At 33.1% G+C, this 21,278-nt stretch overlaps 1 protein-coding gene across 1 annotated transcript; it reads right to left on the bottom strand.

Moving 5' to 3' along the window:
- Positions 1-4,483: 4,483 nt before the first annotated feature.
- On the bottom strand, positions 4,484-14,253 carry LOC111054469. Its single transcript, XM_022341539.2, has 3 exons — positions 13,789-14,253; positions 10,402-10,621; positions 4,484-9,336 (listed from the first exon to the last, which is right to left on the bottom strand). The coding sequence occupies exons 1-3, from the start codon at positions 14,025-14,027 to the stop codon at positions 8,995-8,997; spliced, it is 801 nt and encodes a 266-aa protein (XP_022197231.2). The 5' UTR covers positions 14,028-14,253; the 3' UTR covers positions 4,484-8,994.
- Between the last annotated feature and the right edge of the window lie 7,025 nt (positions 14,254-21,278).

Here is a 21,278-nt window from a genome sequence, read left to right on the forward strand (position 1 = left end):
TACTTTTAGTATGATAAGGTAGTATGGTTTTATTCCATTTATGGATTTATCTACAACACATCACCTTTGAACTACAACATAAAAAGATAAAACCATGGCTTTTTGGTAAATGTCGTACAGTATAAGATGGGCGTGCAAGGGAAATGCACTAAGTCCAATTTTTCCAAACTTTGATTTTTTATTAGTTTTTAATTATTTCTGTAAACTATGAATGTTGAATAATTAATTATCAAACAAATGAAGAATATTTAATTTCTTGCATCTCTTTATGGAATCAAATTCATTCATCGAATCAAATTCTTCATGAAATCGAATTCTTGCATCAAATTATGGAATTATTTTGTGAAAACTCACTATAAGGAATTATTATTAATGTTAGAAATTAGAAATTGATATCCTGAAAAATTTACTTTTATGGACTTGGTGGGGTTTCCTTGTATGCCCACGTAAGGATGAGGAAGCAGTTGAATTAATAGAGGCAGTTCAATAATAAATGACTTTTTGAATATTAATTTCATTAAATCGTGTAATTTATTTCAAAATATAAACTAAGAATAAAAAAGTAAAAACATGATTTTTTCGTTTAAATTTGCAATTAGCCATAATCAATCTTATGTTAGTATCAATCATTATTTCCAACTTAAGTTGAAATGTGTTTGTATTTTTTACATTATTATGCACAGTATTTGGAAACTTAAAAATATGAACTTTGCTTTTAATTATTTTATGATTATATTGTGTAGCATATAATTTTATGGATTGTTTTTTCAATTCCTTGTTAAAATTGTTTAGTTTCTAGTAATAATATTATGAAGAATCTGTTTATGAAATTACAGGAAAGAGATAGTCTGTTAGACTATTCAAATTGAATTATTATATCGGTTACAATTTATTTCATTCAATGTCAATATCATTGATTCAAAATAGGTGTATTGATGTACCGTATAGATTTTCAGTACCTTAGGCTACTGTAACAAAATTCCTTTTTCTGCAGTTGAATAATATTGTTTTATAAATAAGAATAATAACTCAGCAAGCATAAATATTGTGCTATTGATATGAGTAAATATTTTTCACACCCAAAGCAAAATGTAATAAGATCTCTTAATTTTGAGAATTGACTGAAAATTATTTATTCATGCCTGAATAAAACATAAGATGCAATAAAATGAAATAAAAAATTATATAATAGGTTAGTCTGATAAGATTAATTTTGAAATACATTCAAGATGACAATACATACTGTTTGGAGTTATAATTGATAAATTCGAATTTGATGTGTATAGCTCCTCCCTCCTAAGGAGTTAAATGCATACTACAATACGCCAAGAGAAGTAAGATTTTTTCAAATATTCATAAATGTAACACAGTGTATAAACTACAACAAAGTTAAATTTGTATTCTTCATTGATACCATGGTTAGTTATTTCCTCCAATTTCTAATCCATTGTCTGTTGAAAGTAGATGTCCAAAATTACAAACTAGGAGCTTTTTCTGATAACATTTTATTATTGAATCTAATAAATTATCAACTATCAATAATATTACAACTGAAAAGCATGTAAACCATTTAAATTACACTAAATAATAATTCAAGTGAATAAATAATCCGTTGTTAGTTATCCAACTTATTTATTTATTTATTTGAAAATTTACATATTTGAGGGCACCAGGAACTGAATTCCATTATTGCCCTCATAACACACATTGAGCATACAATTTGAAAAAACAATACATTAAAATGAAAATCAAATAACTTAACTAATATACTATTGAGTTTTAGAAAAAAAAACAAAATACAAAAAAAATAGAAAACCTTGCAAATATGAAACTTATAGTATAGCAGATAAAAGAAGAAGAACTAAGTATGAACTTGTTTCCACTTATATTATTACTATTGTAGTTTGTTAACTTTTAAATGAAACAGTGGTCGCCACACCAAAGAATGTGAGTGTTTTTTCACTCTAAAGTTGATAAAATAAATAATTCTTCTTATCAGTAATACCATAGATAAAGAATAAGCATAATTATATGGATAATATATGTATATTTTTGATATAAGATAATAATATAAATCATTTTATTTGTTTCGAAAATTATTGCCATACAAATGAGTTGAGTCATTTACACATTAATATAGATAATTTTTTGTATATATAATATTTTTTTTACATCAATATTATAACATGATAAACCAATCATAATGCCACCAACCAAGTACAGAAAAGTAAGAATGACTGATAATATAAGATATCAAAACCTATATTTCCTATCTAAACCTATATTTCTTGTCTCTTGTAATACTCTGTTCACTGTAAATCATTCATATGCAAAAAATCTTGAAGTACCGAACAAACTATGTTATCTCTTCTCAAACACTTTATGAAATTTCATCTACAACAGATTTTACTCGTTGTTTCTCCAAGAACAGATCGGTTTAATAGTGATTTTCTCAATAGAATTTCGGTGTTTTATAGGTTTTTTTTCAACAAAAGATTCTCCGATGTATGTGAGTAGGCCTGTTAACCGGATCAGGCATAACTCCGGTCATAGGGATGGCTGTAAGATTTTCAATACCCCTTCTACTCTCATCTTTACATTTTCTGCACATCCACACCCAAAACACACAATAAAAAAGTAATAACACTACAATCGCTAATGCGATGCCAAATATGATAAGGTAATCCTCAACAGACATCTTATCCCTCTTCGGTACCTTTTCAGAATCCTTGTTATCAAAATTAAAATTATTCACTGGGAAAATAAATCTTGGTTTGCCTCTGCTTCTTGGGGGAAAGCCTGCTTCAAAATCGACACCAGTAATTGCTTTCTGAACTAGTTGGAGGGCCTTCAAACTGAAACAGATTGTATGACTTTTCAAATCTGTTTTATCAAAGTTAATTGAGTCAGGTTTTTCTGACAAACTTTTTCCTAAAACTATTGCCTTCTCAAACTCTGCTGTCGTTTGACAGTAGATACCAAGTGCGAATGGGAGATCGATATTCTGATCGAAAACACATTTCACATCTCTAGATGATGAATAATATTTAATACTATAATCTAGACTACTTCTAACCCCTGGTTTCCTATTGCAATCGACAATCACAATTTTTTCATCTTTTTTTGTGGTTGCGTTACAAACTAAATCTGCTGAGTATGCTGTTCTATTTAGGAGAGAGATAGTGATAGTCGATTCAATCCGATTTAAATTCACTCTCTCTGTTTTGTTTGACAGTGAGTTATTCAAATTCTCGACTTTGAAGGAAGTCCGAATCAGATTCAAATCATACTTTGAAGGTCCAGGGTTCAACTCATGCCTATCCAGTCTGATGCATTGATTTTGTTTGTGTGGAGGTGGAGAGTTTATGTTATTTGGCCTATGCTTGAAATTTCTATCACGATTTGAAGATAATTCTGAACCCAGACAGTAAACAGGTTCAAACTGTTCTACTCCAGCAACAAAACAATAGTATTTAGACTTTATATTTACACCATTCAGTAGAAGATCGCCTGTTTTTCCATCCAGTTTGTAGTTTTGTTGCGTTCTTAGTTTTGTACAGTTGAAACCAGGTTTGTGACGGTGTACTATCTCGAAGTTTTTATGGGCCAATTTTTCCGTATCCTGTGTGAGGGAAAAAGGTTATTTGTATTTGCCACAATTTCCGCATCAATACATCCGTAATATTTATTTATTTAATCATTCAGAATTATACAACTTACAGAAATGTACCACAGGCTTATAAGCCCAAAAGGGTTCCAATTCTAATTCATACAACAGTCCAAATAATATGTCATATGGCAATATGTCATGCAAAATAATCAGTATTCGAAAGGGAATTTAGAAGATTTTCAGAAAATTCATAGATACAGGTTGTTGCTCTTTTATTCTCATCAACTTGGTTTTCCAAACTCCCTCATTTCCTCAGTATGACAATTTCAATACCGTAATCTATAATATTATACTGTAATAAAGAAAAGAGTCGGGTTATACAAGCACAGGATAGAAAATACATATTTGACGCATCATCACTCCTCAACTACTCAAACAGCTCAAACAACTCAAACAGATTAACTTGAAATTCGCACATAGATTCTTAATTAACCAAGGATGGTTATACGCTTATTTTAAATTGTTTAAAATTTCAGATCATCAAGTTTTTAGTTTGTCAAGTTTCTAATTAGATCCTTTTGCGGAGCACGGGTTACCTGCCAGTTAAAATACTTTATATTAAGGTGAAATAATATAATTTATATATATATATATTATATAAATTAATAATATAATTCAATAATAAAGTGTTAATAACTTATAGTTCCAAATAAAGTAAATTGAGACTTGAGTTTCCAGTCGAGTGGATTCAATATAATGAGTAATATAATATATATGAGTAACTAATATACAATGAAAGACATTTAATAAAAAATATCTCAATATAATATTATTAGATAAGGAGTATTAAAAGTATAAAGAAAACAAGATCTCTCCATGATGGATATTTTTTATTGATAAATACAAAATTATATAATACACAAGCAAGATAAGTCAAGCTTTGTTTTTAGGCATTTATTATTAATATAAGACTAGAGAAAAATACAGAGAGAAAATTAAATAATTACAGTATTTAATAGCAAAAAAAGTTATTTAATATTTCAAGAGTTTGCTCAATCGTATTCTCTGAGTAGACTACACGTGACATAAATATATATGCATTAGTAGAATAGAATAATAATATATTGACAAAAAATTTAACAAAATATGTATAGCTCATCAAACAAAATCAAAAGCTTGGCTATGAAGCCGTCGTTAGCTATATACATTAATTCTCAATCATTTTTTTTGGTATTTGAATAAGAATTTATTCAATCATTAAGTATTTGGACTGAATTTCATCAATCTATAGTATATGCATTACTTATATTAGATAGTACATTACATAGTATATTACACTCCAAATACTTAGTGATTGAATAAATTCTTATTCAAATACCAGAAAAATGATTGAGAATTGATCAATAAAAAATAATATGATTACTCTGGATATTTTTAATAAATTGCAAATATAAGTACAAATGAATGGAGTTTACATTTCATTGAACAATTTAAAATAGAAATGATCAAATTATTTTTGGTTTTCAAAAGTGTTGTATTTCAAACTTGAAATCAAAAACAGCTTACAATAATTGAGAATCTTGAAGGACACTGAACATATTCACAATTATTTTCATATCACATCTTCAGAAACCTACATTGATTTAACATAATTTCATCTTATTCCTTATTCCTTTTTCTTCATCAAAGACCAGTAGTGAACTGTATAGATGGCGTCATTAATTTACTTCTAAAGGTGCGTACAGATATGCGCGCCGCGAACATGAGCAATTCTTTACTTTACTTTACTTTTCTTGTTCGTCACAATTACTGAACTGCATTAAAGGAAGCAACGATCCCGCAGTATATTACACGTCAAAGTTTAATCTAATATCTACCGTCCCTCATATTTCAACACAACAGATCCCACATAACATACATCAATCAAACACTATTCAACAAGGAAGTCTGCTAACCTGTACGGACACAATACAATAAGGAATTCCCTGAGTGTTTTTTGAACTCCTTCAAGCGATCAATTTCTCTTATGTGAGATGGTATTGAATTAAATATTTTCATTCCCATATAAAACGGGCCACTCTCCAGCAGGCTTAGTCTGTGATGTGGTTAAACAAAACCTCTGAATCGTGTATTATGGGGATGACTCACCTGGTTCTCCTCATACATTCGTCTATTTTTAAAAACGAAGATTGCTAAATCTAATATATAAATAGCAGGAGCCGTCAGCAATCTCTTTTCTTTAAAATAAGGTCTGCAAGAGCGCATTGTATTAATCTTATAAATTATCCTAATGGCTTTCTTCTGCAGTATGAATATTCCATTATTCTCTATACTTTTTCCCCAAAAAATAACTCCATATCTCATAACTGACAGAAAATAAGCATGATATACAAAAAGAAAAGTTTTTTCACTCCCTACTCTAGCCATTACTCTTAATGCAAACAAGGCTCTATTCAATTCACCAGTGACATGAGAAATATGTAGCTTCCACTTCGAATCACTCTCCACCATCAGACCCAAGAATGTCGTGGAATCACAAGTTTCAACTCTACTTTGAGTATTCAAGTTTATTCCAAAACTTTTATAGTCTCTACTGAAGGGAATTACTTTAGTTTTTTTGCAGTTCAAACTAAGGCTATTCTGAACAAACCACGAATCTAATTCAGCAAGACACCTCTCAGCCTCTCTTATCAAACATTCACTGTTCCTACTGGTGATTAAAGCTGTAGTGTCGTCCGCAAAAAGAGAGAGTTTGAAATTGACGTGACTCTCGATGTCATTAACATAGACCAGGTATAAGAGGGGATCACTTTACCAGACCAGGTATTATCACTTTTAATCAGCTGATGCCAAGCTTTTTAGATCTGTATCTTACCGTTTCTGTAAAAATATAGATATAATCAGCTGATTAAAAGTGAATTGCTCATGTTCACGGCGCGTATATCTGTACGCACCTTAAGATGGCAGGTCAGGCTATGTTGTCCTTGTGTGCATAGAAATGCACGTATTCACTCATGGTGTAGAATGGGTTATTCTTCAGCCACGTCACTGTTTTTATGTTTATCTCAAATGTTGAATTGGTAATTATTTAGTAGAGGTTCAATATTCATAGAAAAAATAATTTTAAAATACTCTCAAAACAAGTACTGTCAACTATTTTATTAGAAACATATCTATGACTTCAACTAAATTCTATTAATCATATTTTGATAATTGTTATATATTAAACGAAAATCTAAATTTTATAAAATCTGATATTGCATATCAATAATAAAAATAATAATATTATTGTAGATAGTACATATCAAATAAATTACAATAAACATGTTATTAACTTAATATATTATTAAAAGCAAGCTTAAAAGTTAATAAACATGTGAAAATTCCAACTGCTAATACTAGAAAGATTAGGCCTACCTACAGTAACTACCTATAAAACCAATATTAATTTACTGGTCATGGGCCATATAACCTGGTTATATAGTAACTGCGTGGGTCTACCTGTGTTATGATATAAACAAATCATGTTAGAAATAGTGAGGGCTATGAATGTTGCTCCTTCCTTCCACTATGTATGTCTGTCTGTCTGTCTGTATTTTTCATCATTAAGTGAAATGAATAAGTGAATAACCAGTATGGAAGGCTATTGAATTAGAATCTTCCTATCAGAAAATAGATTTTGTTTATCATGGAACAGCTAAATAGAGAACCAGGATGGAAGGTATAATTGAATCAGAATTTTTCCGTCGGAGAATTGAAAACCAAATTCATTTATCATTGAACATCTAAATAGAGAATCAGCATGGAAGGTATAATTGAATTAGAATCTCTTTATCAGAAAATTGAAAACCGAATTTGTGTCTCATGGAACAGCTAGTTAGAGAACAAGCATGGAAGTTGATGGAATTTTACTCTGTGCAGAATTACTTCTTACTTGGGATGGACATGCGCAGCAGAGAAAGCTTACAGCGGGAGGGATACAGAGGCGCGATGTTGCCGTTTTGAAGCGGCCAGCGTTGTCCAACATCTAGTTGAGCAGACAGACTATTGACAAATTGGCAACTACGCTTCTACCTATAACTCTATTAATCACTGTAATTGGCTGATCTCCCTCCATTTCTCTGCGCTGCATATTCCTTCAAGTCAGAAGTAAATTTGTACAGAAAATATAATATTTTTATCAGAAAATTGAAAACTGGATTCGTGTCCTATGGAACAGATACTGTAGATAGAGAACCAGTTGATCGAATTAGAATCTTTTTATCGGAAAATTGAAAACTGGATTCATGTCTTATGGAACAGCTAGTCTACTGTAGATAGAGAACCAGTTGATCAAATTTGAATCTTTTTATCTGAAAATTGAAAACTGGATTCGTGACTTATGGAACAGCTACAGTAGATAGAGAACCAGTTGATTGAATTGGAATCTTTTTATCAGAAAATTGAAAGCTGGATTCGTGTTTCATGAACAGCTAGATAGGAAACCAGTTGATCGAATTAGAATCTTTTTATCGGAAAATTGAAAACTGGATTCATTTATCATTGAACAGATAGATTGAATTAGAAACTTTTTATCAGAAAATTGTAAATTGGATTCGTGTCTCATTAAACAGCTAGATAGAGAACCAGTTGATTGAATTAGAATCTTTTCATCGGAAAATTGAAAACTGGATTCCTGTCTCATTAAACAGCTAGATAGGGAACCAGTTGATTGAATTAGAATCTTTTTATCAGAAAATTGAAAACTGGATTCGTGTCTTATGGAACAGCTACTGTAGATAGAGAACCAGTTGATCGAATTAGAATCTTTTTATCGGAAAATTGAAAACTGGATTCATGTCTTATGGAACAGCTAGAGATAGAGAACCAGTTGATCAAATTAGAATCTTTTTATCTGAAAATTGAAAACTGGATTCGTGTCTTATGGAACAGCTACTGTAGATAGAGAACCAGTTGATTGAATTAGAATCTTTTTATCAGAAAATTGAAAACTGGATTCGTGTCTCATTGAACAGCTAGATATAGAGAACCAGTTGATCGAATTAGAATCTTTTTATCGAAAATTGAAAACTGGATTCGTTTATCATTGAACAGCTAGATTGAATTAGAAACTTTTTATCAGAAAATTGTAAATTGGATTCGTGTCTCATAAACAGCTAGATAGAGAACCAGTTGATTGAATTAGAATCTTTTTATCGGAAAATTGAAAACTGGATTCGTGTCTCATTAAACAGCTAGATATAGAGAACCAGTTGATTGAATTAGAATATTTTTATCAGAAAATTGAAAACTGGATTCGTGTCTTATGGAACAGCTACTGTAGATAGAGAACCAGTTGATCGAATTGGAATCTTATATCGAAAATTGTAAACTGGATTTGTGTCTTATGGAACCGCTAGATAGAGAACCAACATGGACGCGAAACTGAAGAAAATGATGGACATGGCAGATGGCGCAGCTTGGAAAACGGCCGAAGATTTCTGGCAGTAGACGGGCACAAACTTGGTCTCTTTGTTCTGCTTGTCGGCCAGATAGCAATAGTCTTCATTGCGGAACACCTGTTTGTCACCTGTTGTTAAGTTACCATCCACAGGGTCGATGCGTGTCTCATTGCCTCTTCTGTAGGAATAGCCTTTGGCATTCGGCAACACTTTCGAACACTCAGTAAGCGTTTTCAGTCCGTTGTGGTGAACCACCGTAAATTGGTTCTCTTTCAGCAGTGAAGTCTGTGCACAAACAAAACACAATAACTTTTTGTGTAGTTGAGAAGTTGATATTGTGGTAATTATTCATATTGAATGAAAAAGACTAAGAAGTTGTCAAAAAACCACTGATTTATTGATAATTAGAAAGACCGGTTTCGGTTATTACACCATTGTCAATCTCTGATAAACTAAAACTGAATACCGGTCTTTCTAATTATCAATAAATCAGTGGTTTTTTGACAATTTCCTAGTCTTTTTCATTCAAAACACAATAATTCATGAATATTTATGCCGTGTGCACATCAGTTGCAAACCTACAAAATTGTGGTGAACAGTCCAAAGCTTGTGTACCTTCTGAACAGAAGAAGAAAACAGGACAAGAAGAAGAGGAGGAGGAGGAAGAAGAAGAAGGAGAAGAAGAAGAAGAAGAAGATAGGAGAAGAAGAAGATGAAGAAGATAGAGGAGAAGAAAAGGAAGGAAAGAAGATGAGGAAGAAGGAGAAGAAGAAGAAGAGGAGGAGGAGGAGGAGGAGGAGGAGGAGGAGGAGGAGGAGGTATTGAAGAAGAAGAAGAAGAAGAAGAAGAAGAAGAGGAGTAGGAGGTGGAGGATGAGGAGCAGGAGGAGGAGGAGAAGAAGAAGAGGAGGAGGAGGATGAGGAGGAGATGACAGGAGGAGGAGGCGGAGGAGGAGAAGGAGGAGGTGAAGAAGAGGAAGGAGAAGAAGGAGAAGAAGGAGAGGAAGAAGAAGAAAAAGAAGGAGATAGGAGGCGGAGGAGGAGAAGGAGGAGGTGAAGAAGAGGAAGGAGAAGAAGGAGAAGAAGAAGAAGAGGAAGAAGAAGAAGGAGAAGAAGAAGAGGAGGAGGAGGAGGAGGTGGAGGAGGAGGGGGAGGAGGAGGAGGAGGTGTAGGAGTTGGTGAAGAAGAAGGAGGTGGAGGAGAACAAGAAGATGAAGAAGAAGAAGAGGAGGAGGAGGAGGAGGAGAAGGAGGAGGAGAAGACGAGGAGGAGAAGAAGGAGAAGAAGAAGAAGAAGAAGAAGAAGAAGAAGAAGAAGAAGGTGGAGGAGGAGAAGAAGAAAATTATGTTACCTGCTGGAGGTGCTTGGCGAAATCTTCCAGTAAATGTTTATCTTCAGTTTTGTTGACACAGTTGAGTTTGCCATCACTATTAATAGAAGCCACCTGGTATGACGGGCAGCAAAGTGGAATACAGGGTAATTCCGGTATATGGCAAATGCAGACGCGGCCAGTCAATTTTGACTGGTCAAAATGATAAACTTCGCCTGGTACAACCTCGTGGCCTTTCAAACTGTAACAAATAACAAACTTTCATCTATAAAAGCGAAATGGCACTCACTGACTGACTGACTCACTCACTCACTCACTCACTCACTCGCAGAACTAAAAATCTACCGGACCAAAAACGTTCAAATTTGGTAGGTATGTTCAGTTGGCCCTTTAGAGGCGCACTAAGAAATCTTTCGGCAATATTTTAACTCTAAGGGTGGTTTTTAAGGGTTTAAAGTTCGTCTTTTAGCATGTATATTCTTCCTATTCTCTCAATTATAATAATTGAAAAATGTCCATACCATATGTTAATATAGAATTATGATCTAGAGAGAGTACCTCTTCGAAACAGTTGTTAACTGGTAACTAAATTAATAATTTTGTCAGGTTGGCATTAAGTTGAGTTGACTTTGTTAGGTTGGCACCAAGTTGAAGATTGAAATGCATTTATCGCGGAAAAATTGATTGGGCACTGCTACTTCATCAATCAGAGCTATTCCTGGGAATATTATATGACTAGCCGTCAGGCTCGCTTCGCCCGCCATATTCGTTTAGCCAGACGTTTAGTCTGGACCCCCGACTGGATCGTCCTAACATATGATAAAAATGCTCAAATGAAAAATGCAGGCGAGCGAAGCGAGTCTAGTCTAGTCTAATATAATTATTGAAACGAATCTCTAAAGATCTCAAGTCTGACATCTATATCAATAAATCATATCTTTATTTTCTTGAAATATATATACCGGGTCATTCAAAATAAAAGGACCTTACAACTTTGAAAATTCATAAATAATTCTTATTAAACAAGGTACAGAGCTAGTTTTGGTGTTGTTAGAAAGGAAAACAATTCAAGTTTTTTTACCTCAAACTAACGATGTTCTATGTGACGTTGGTTACTCGCTTCGCTCGCCATATCCGTCTAGCAGGGGGGCTCCGCCCCCTGGACCCCCGACTGCATCGTCCAAGAATGAGATCAGCAGGCTCGCTTCGCTCGCCTGCATTTTTCGTTTGAACATTTTTATCATATGTTAGGACGATCCAGTCGGGGATCCAGACTAAACGTCTGGCTAAACGGATATGGCGAGCGAAGCGAGCCTAACGGCTAGTAATATAATATTCCCAGGAATAGCCCTGATTGAAGAAGCAGTGCCCAATCAATTTTTCCGCGATAAATGCATTTCAATCTTCAACTAGGTGCCAACCTAACAAAGTCAAACTAAACTTAATGTCAACCTGACAAAATTATTAATTTAGTTACCAGTTAACAAAACTGTTTCGAAGAGGTACTCTCTCTAGATTATAGTTCAATAAACATATGGTATGGACATTTTTCAATTATAATTAAGAGAATAAGAAGAATATACATGATAGAAGACGAACTTTAAACCCTTAAAACCACCCTTAGAGTTAAAATATTGCCAAAAGATTTCTTAGTGCGCCTCTGAAGGGCCAACTGAACATACCTACCAAATTTGAACGTTTTTGGTCCGGTAGATTTTTAGTTCTGCGAGTGAGTGAGTGAGTGAGTCAGTCAGTCAGTCAGTGAGTGAGTGCCATTTCGCTTTTATATATATAGATTCACTATGAAGAGATAGCAGGCCTCTGGCTGCAACTGTCTACAACGTTGATGGAAAGATACATTTTCAAGATGTTCGATGTTTTTGAACGGGTAGTATTATAGTCAACTGTTTACTAACGTTGATGGAAAGATACATTTTCAAGATGTTCGAAGTTTTCGAATGGGTAGTATTATGATCCACTAGACAGCTGATTTATGATGAATAATTCTATAGTCTGATTTTTACTCTAATATTGATGTATGAAGGAGGCTCCTTTTTACTTCCCTTGCCCTATTACCATAGGTAAGGAAAGTATTGCTTTCCGAAAAAAATTAAGGTACCCCAATTTCTAAATTTCTATACGTTTCAAGGTCCCCTGAGTCCAAAAAACTGGTTTTTGGGTATTGGTCTGTATGTGTGTGTGTGTGTGTGTGTGGTGTGTGTGTGTGTGGTGTGTGTGTGTGTGTGTGTGTGTGTGTGTATGAGTGTATGTGCGTCTGTCTACACGATATCTCATCTCCCAATTAACGGAATGACTTGAAATTTGGAACTTAAGGTCCTTTCACTATAAGGATCCGACACGAACAATTTCGATCAAATGCAATTCAAGATGGCGGCTAAAATGGCGAAAACGTTGTCAAAAACAGGGTTTTTCGTGATTTTCTCGGAAACGGCTCCAACGATTTTGATCAAATTCATACCTAAAATAGTCATCGATAAGCTCTATCAACTGCCACAAGTCCCATATCTGTAAAAATGTCAGGAGCTCCGCCCCAGCAATGCAGATAGATTCCCAATTATCAGGCTTCAGATACAATTGAAACAAAAAAAATCAAGTGGAGTAGATTGAGCATGAAAATCTCTACAATTAATGTTCAGTAACATTTTCACCTAAAATTGAAAATAAGCTTTAAATTCGAGAAAATGTGATTATTCAATTGCAAATTATTGGTGATTCTATTAAATCATTCACTATGAAGAGATAGCAGACCTCATGTGTGTCTCCAGCGTTATTGCCCTGTCACCAGCTGGCTCAAATCTTTGAATAGTAGACTTGTGATGCGTGGGAACACTAGCGTCAGGTGATCAATTTTCAAGTTGATCAAGGAAAGTTGTGTGAGTGCGCCACACCAGATTTTTCCTTTTATATTATCCTTGAAATTCAAAATTTCCAAAAACCTTGTATATACGTCGACGCGCAATTTAAAAAGGAACATACATTCAAAAACTTCGAACATCTTGAAAATGTATCTTTCAATCAACGTTAGTAGACAGTTGACTATAATACTACCCGTTCAAAAACATCGAACATCTTGAAAATGTATCTTTCCATCAACGTTGTAGACAGTTGCAGCCAGACCTGATAAAAGCACTCACTCACATACCGGGATGACACGTCACGGTACGATAGGATAGAAAGCTCTATGTTTATTTAGGATTTTTTCTAGACATTTTAAATTGATAAATTATTTATTAATTTTTGAGAAACCCTTAAAACAGGTCAATGTAACTTACTGTGCACGTCTACTGTTCACAGAACTACTAGTTTATTTATGTTTAATTTGGAACCCTTTTTTAGTTAAATTTTATTTCAATGAACTTTGTTTTGAATGATATTGAAGGTACTTACTTTCCAGTATTAATTATTAATTTTCCTTTGGGTAAGCTTCCGAGATCTAGATCGTCTTTGGTCAGTTCTATAGTCTCCCATTCTTCGCAAAGAGGCTTAGCTTTCAATATGGCGTCGAACATCTCTCCTATCTGTGAAGCACCCGCCACTTGATTCAATGAAGGAATTTCCGAGGCCAGATTTGCCGTGATAAATACTACCAGAACAGGTACACATAGTTTGCACAATACCTTGACCATTGTAACAAGTTTATGGCCAGAAAATAAATCGATGAAATAGAAACAAAATTGAGAGGCTGGTCAGGTAGGTTATTAATTTTGTATCCAGAGAAAGACAAATTTCAAAGACTGGTCAGAAAGCTAGCGTAGGCTATTAATTGTGTATCTAGAGAAAGGAGGACAGAAATATAGGCCTAGTAGTGTCGATTTCACGCACACTACTGAACTTCAAACCCTGTCTGAATTTTATTATTTGATGATAACAATAAGCCAGTGAATCCTTGAAAAAGTTTCCTCAATCCTGTCCACAGATAACTCTGATCTCCGAGCAGGAAATTCCTGTTCATAGGTGTGGCATCAAGGAAAATTTAGAGCGATCAAGTGAATAAGTTTCAAATATCTTTATAAATATAACCAGTGTAATAAATCTACTGTTACAAAGTCTGAAAATAACTGTGGAAATTTGTAATTTTAATTGAAATTTTTAATTTAATTAAAACTGGATTTCCATCTATTCAATATTGCAACACTGCTCATGCAGCAAATATGATGGCAGCTCAAATATAAAAGCATGTACAATTTCAGTCTGTAATAAATAAATAAATGAACAAATAAATAAACAAGTACCTAAATTAATTAATTGACCGAACGAAGTAAGGTCTAAGATTCAAAACGGTTTGGCATTTCTCTTAATGTAATGTTTAAATGTTTATATATTTATATGTTGCGCATTTACGGCGAAACGCGGTAATAGATTTTCATGAAATTTGACAGGTATGTTCCTTTTTTGATTGCGCGTCGACGTATATACAAGGTTTTTGGAAATTTCGCATTTCAAGGATAATATAAAAGGAAAAAGGAGCCTCCTTCATACGCCAATATTACCGTAAAAATCAGACTATAGAATTATTCATCATAAATCAGCTGACAAGTGATTACACATCTATATATATAAAAGCGAAATGGCACTCACTCACTGACTGACTCACTCACTCACTCACTCACTCACTCGCAGAACTAAAAATCTACCGGACCAAAAACGTTCAAATTTGGTAGGTATGTTCAGCTGGCCCTTTAGAGGCGCACTAAGAAATCTTTTGGCAATACTTTAACTCTAAGGGTTGTTTTTAAGGGTTTAAAGTTCGTCTTTTAGCATGTATATTCTTCTTCTCCCAATCTCTCAATTATAATTGAAATTTCCATATCATATGTTACTATAGAACTATAATCTAGATAGAGTACCTCTTCGAAACAGTTGTTAACTGGCAACTAAATTAATAATTTTGTCAGGTTGGCACCAAGTTGAAGATTTAAATGCATTTATCGCGGAAAAATTGATTGGGCACTGCTACTTCAATCCTGGGAATATTATATTACTAGCCGTCAGGCTCGCTTCGCTCGCCATATCCGTTTAGCCAGACGTTTAGTCTGGACCCCCGACTGGATTGTCTTAACATATGATAAAAATGCTCAAATGAAAAATGCAGGCGAGCGAAGCGAGCCTGCTGATCTCATTCCTGGACGATCCAGTCGGGGGTCCAGGGGGCGGAGACCCCTGGCTAGACGGATATGGCGAGCGAAGCGAGCCTGACGGCTAGTACGCCAATATTACCGTAAAAATCAGACTATAGAATTATTCATCATAAATCAGCTGACAAGTGATTACACAGATGTGTGGAGAAGCCAGTCTATTACTGTATTTGTATAAGGTCTATCTATAGTTTCAATCAAAGACATTAAAGAGGTATGCATCTTTAAGCTGGGTTTACACCAAAGTTATTAACAAAATGGTTATAACTTAAACCTTATAGATTCTATTAGATTGAACGGAAGTTGACAAACACATATGTTCATCATGTGTATGATAAGTTATGTTCAATCCAATATAATCTAAAAGGATTGAGTTATTAACATTTTTTTAATAAATTTGATCTAATCGCAGCTTAAGGTCTTTGGTTTCAATATTTTGTTTTGCAGTCATGGCGGTATTATTATGCGTGCCCATCAGTATCAATATTCTCACATTCGAAAAAACTAATTTATTAGGTGAATAAAAATAAACAAATGAACTAAATAATGCTGGAGAAATTATAATATTTTTGATTCTAAAAAATTAATTTTCAGATAGAAAGATCATCACGGAACTGGATGAATTATATCATATGAAATACAAATTCAAACGTGAACTGAGTTTGTTAACATTTAAAACAGTTGACATCTGGTACTTGTGGATGAGATTACTGCGTGAGGCCTACTGTTCACAGCACTAGTAGTAAATAAATAAATAAATATATATAAATAAATAAATAGATAAATAAATATCTATAACAAGATAATAAGCAATAATAAGCAAGATTCAACAAGCAATAAAGTATAAAGATATTTTTTTTAAATATCAAAATTCAAAATTTTTAGTTTAGTCTTTAGTTTTGAAGTGGAAATTGGACTTTTTGAAGTGAAAGTGAAATCTTAACCTCATTCTTTTTTGAAACTTTTATTTGTAAAAATTTGGGAGAAGACAGTTTTGGGCTATGCCTGTTGTCTTCTCCCAATCATATTATATTTATTATAATTATGATCTGTAATGACAATGGAATAAATAAATAAGATGCAGCTCATCTTCTCCCTTAGTTCTCATAGAGACCAAACAACGTTCTTCAGACCTTTTTTGATATTTCGAAAAAAAATTACTTAAATTATTTTAAGTTTCAATAAGTTTAAGAGATAGCTTCAAAATTTCGCTAAATCTACATCGAGAATTGACATTTTCTCACAGCGGCTTCTCAACTTTTTCAAGTGTGAAAGTCTCTATTGACTTGAGTTTTAAAAATTCTTATGGAGTGAAAATGCTCTCCAATTAGAGTAAATTCCTACAGTCTGATGATGACCAACAACAGGTCGAAACGATCGTAGCAATGTGAGTGCATTTTTACTCCAAAAGTGTTTTTAAAATTCAATTTTAATATTATATACTAGCCGGCCCGGCGAACTTCGTACCGCCAAATAGTTTAATGCATCTCATGACAAACTTTGGCTGGATGCACACCTGAGGAGGCACGATGCGGCATTTCATTTGAATACCGTAGATAATTTTTCAACTGCAAAACAAATAATATACTAAAAATCACTTAATTCTGAACACTGAAAACAGCACAATTATACGAAACAAAGCAATGTCTTTAGAGCATGCAAGTCTTTAACCTGAGGCCGCACTGCTGGATGGTTACACACAGAACAGTCATTTTGTTTTTAGTCGGGGCGTTTAGAATAAAATGCATGGGTGATTATGGAGCAGCACACACCCTTGTCTACTATCTACCAACGGCTGTTGTATGACGCAATGATTATAACAGCTGATTTTTATTGCTGTGTGTGTCCAGCTCACAAATCTTCTCTCATAAGGATTACATGTAAACTTTGAAGGACCGTAGGAAAGAGTCCTGAAGTCGGATTAAAAATTTGATAGGCCATAAACCTGGACCTGAACATAACGAACACAGCTGAAAAAAATCATCAAATTCGGTGCACACATGAAAAAGTTATTGAATGTCAAAATTTGAGGCTGGATTTTTATTTATATAGATATTGTCACATTTCCCGCTTTTAAACGGTATCTTAAAATTGTAGATGATTAATATTATAGTTCTCAGCTTGTCGAAAATTTAATATATATGTTTTGGTTGGATTGACTCGTCATTGTCAGGAATAACGTACAGGACAAAAACTATTATGAAAACACTGGGTTATTGTCAAAAATATCACTTATTTAAATAATAATATCGGGACACCGAGCTTCGCTCGTTATTTTTATTTATTGATAAACAGAACACAAATTCTCTAAAATGTTTGTGATTATATTTCACAGCTGGCTATATGTCATCTTATGAATTTCGGGGATGCGATATTTTGATTTTTCACATACTCACTTTTTTACTATCCACAGCTGTTTCAGCCAAGTATGAATTATCCTTTTAATGTCGTTCAGCGAGTTTTCCCAAGGATGAGACCTAGTGCAATCGAATCATTATATTATATACCTACTATGTTCCAAATTTCGTGAAAATCGTTAGAGCTTTTTTCGAGATCCATTAAACATAAATAACCAGATATAAAAATAGCCATATATAAAAATAACCAGATATATAAATACAGAAATTTCTCGCTTAATATAATAGGACTTATGGATATTTTTTATGGATAGATATCAATATGATAATCAATATTCAATATGGTGAGGTTTAAATATTTACATGTCGATAAAATAGATTCAAACTCAACAGAAAATAACAAATTGGAAATTTCTCATGATAGATTTTCTAGTTATTTCTAATAAAATTTCTTATTGTTATATTTTTTCTCTTAAAAAGGCTATTCATTCATCACCACAGATGGAAGCGTTTAATTGTGTGGCATCTCCTCATCATTATCACCTGGGCTTGAAATACTCGTAAAGAGTTGCCCGTAAAAATAAATAAATAAAAATATCTCACCATCAACGGTATCTGAAGAGAAAACTATGAATCGAATTGAAAAATATTTTTGTAAGGCGATAGAAAGAGGGCTTTCTTAATGTGGTTCAAATAACTAGCTTGTTGGTATCTCCCATGATTCTGGGAAAATTATGAATATTAAAAAATAATTATATACCTTAGTCTACCTATATATATTCTGAAATTATTAGCATTAATAAGAAAAAATAGAACAGAATTATAGTACCCTTGGAAATTAATAAAATAATAGAATAAGAATACAAATTATAACTAATAGATTCGGTGATTTAGGCCTATTTGAAATTTATTTTTATTACCTGACGATTGTCTGATCACCAAAACTAGTAGAGTTATCATTTTTATTCTTATTCTATTATTTTATTAATTTTAAAGGGTACTATAATTATATTTTATAAATACAAGAAAGTAGCCCTGAATTCATACATTTTAATAATAAGAAAATAATTTTATTTCAACCTTTAACTTCTTAAGCAATAACAAATTATCGGGGATGAAATTTCACAGACAAGGCCTTGCTTCAATTGATTATTTTCTTAATATCCAATTATATACCACACAATCTGTCAAATATTTTATCGTATGGAGGCTCAAGTTTAATTACTTTTATTTAAATTATTTTTGATGAATTCATTCATTCCATTGAATCCATTGACCTTCTGTAAAAGGGGTGTTGGATTTGTCATGTCTCTAAACAATCTTATGAAATGATTCCATCTCGAGGTTCATAGCGCTCTCAGAACTTCTCAACAGAGAAAGCACATAAGCACACAGCAACTCTTTTTTCTATTAAATACTACCCAAATTTTTACCTTGAATCTAGGAACCAAAGTTGTATTATCTATATATATAAAAGCGAAATGGCACTCACTCACTGACTGACTGACTGACTGACTGACTGACTCACTCACTCACTCACTCGCATAACTGAAAATCTACAGGACCAAAAACGTTCAAATTTGGTAGGTATGTTCAGTTGGCCCTTTAGAGGCGCACTAAGAAATCTTTTGGCAATATTCCAACTCTAAGGGTTGTTTTTAAGGGTTTAAAGTTCGTCTTTTAGCATGTATATTATTCTTCTCCGAATCTCTTAATTATAATTGAAATTTCCATATCATATGTTACTATAGAACTATAATCTAGATAGAGTACCTCTTCGAAACAGTTGTTAACTGGCAACTAAATTAATAATTTTGTCAGGTTGGCATTAAGTTGAGTTGACTTTGTTAGGTTGGCACCAAGTTGAAGATTGAAATGCATTTATCGCGGATAAATAATTGATTGGGCACTGCTACTTCAATCCTGGGAATATTATATTACTAGCCGTCAGGCTCGCTTCGCTCGCCATATCCGTTTAGCCAGACGTTTAGTCTGAACCCCCGACTGGATTGTCCTAACATATGATAAAAATGCTCAAATGAAAAATGCAGGCGAGCGAAGCGAGCCTAATGATCTCATTCTTGGACAATCCAGTCGGGGGTCCAGGGGGCGGAGCCCCCTGTCTAGACGCATATGGCGAGTGAAGCGAGCCTGACGGCTAGTCCTATTTATAAAAGCGAAGTGGTGCACTCACTCATCAACAAGACTAGAAATCTACTGGACAATTTATGTTTAAACTTTCAACTTTAAAAACTATTCATTAATGTCAGGATTAATTCACAATTGATAGCATTAATTTTAGATATACTTTCCATTGTTCGCATAAAAATATTCCATTTTAAATTAACTTTAGATTTAGAAACAGTTAATAAGTTTAAACTGAAAATAGAGTTTGAACTGTTAAGTTTAAAAAGTTAAATAGTACAAGGAGTATCCTTAGTTTTCTCTCCCATTTAGTGCTTTCTTGCAAAAATTAGAATAATAAATGGCAGAGTCTCTATTCCTACTGGCGAACAAGTGTTTCACTTATGCCAGTAGTTCTTCACCTCCAGCCGTATTTTACAGATAGTTATTCAAATCTTTATTCAAAAAAAATAATTAAACAATCTGTCAAAGATTTGAAGAGTTGATATAGATATGTAGAATTTTATTTATCTATTATTTCATCACATACAACAATAGAAAGAATAATAATAGTTATTGTTTTCTTTCTAATTGTCGCATCTTTGTATTGTTTTTGTGTTTTTGGTGGAATAAATTGAAATTGAATTGAATTGAGTTATTGGTCCTCTAAAAGAGCACACTATAAGTACGGATTTTAAAAAACGTCCAAAGATAGGCTCAAATAAGTTGGCATTATTATGAGTTTTAAGCATTTTTGAGAACAAATGGACAGAGAGTGTTCAAATTGAAAAGGTTCAGCTTGGAACTACGTATGTACGAAACTTTTCGGTTTCTCAACTTTTTCAAGTGTGAAAGTCTCTAATGATTCTGACGGAAAACAGGTTTAAAAAGAAATGCTGGGGAGCAAAGTGAAAAATCTCTAAATGATTTGTTATCAGTTAATAACTGATTACTGAATATAGTGAATTATATTGTACAAATGGGAATAGATTGGAAGTTGCATTTGTTCAAATGCCAATTAATAAATAATTGAAGACTTATTGTAGACAACGCTGTAAGTGCCAAAAATTAAAATTCTCAGAAAAGTCAAAGAACTAAATCTTCAGCTTTCTTTTTATATTTTTACCAATCTAAAATCACAAGTTTGTTACTATAGTAAGAAAATTTAAGTCCTTAAATTTTTTTAAAAATATTTTTCCACTATTTTCCGAAATAAGCCAACTTTTAATAATTCGGGGTGATTTATAGCATTTAATTGGGA

Source organism: Nilaparvata lugens, chromosome 10 (assembly GCF_014356525.2).
Source record: "Nilaparvata lugens isolate BPH chromosome 10, ASM1435652v1, whole genome shotgun sequence".
NCBI classification, from domain to species: Eukaryota; Metazoa; Arthropoda; class Insecta; order Hemiptera; family Delphacidae; genus Nilaparvata; species Nilaparvata lugens.

What these genes read in the sequence shown, in the direction of transcription:
- LOC111054469 (XM_022341539.2), bottom strand. Translation starts at nt 14,027, where the DNA reads ATGGTCAAGGTATTGTGCAAACTATGTGTACCTGTTCTGGTAGTATTT. An exon ending in TTAATAATTAATACTGGAAA is followed by an intron (nt 10,622 to 13,788) that starts GTAAGTACCTTC and finishes TATTTGTTACAG; the next exon opens with TTTGAAAGGCCACGAGGTTG. An exon ending in TCGCCAAGCACCTCCAGCAG is followed by an intron (nt 9,337 to 10,401) that starts GTAACATAATTT and finishes GTTTGTGCACAG; the next exon opens with ACTTCACTGCTGAAAGAGAA.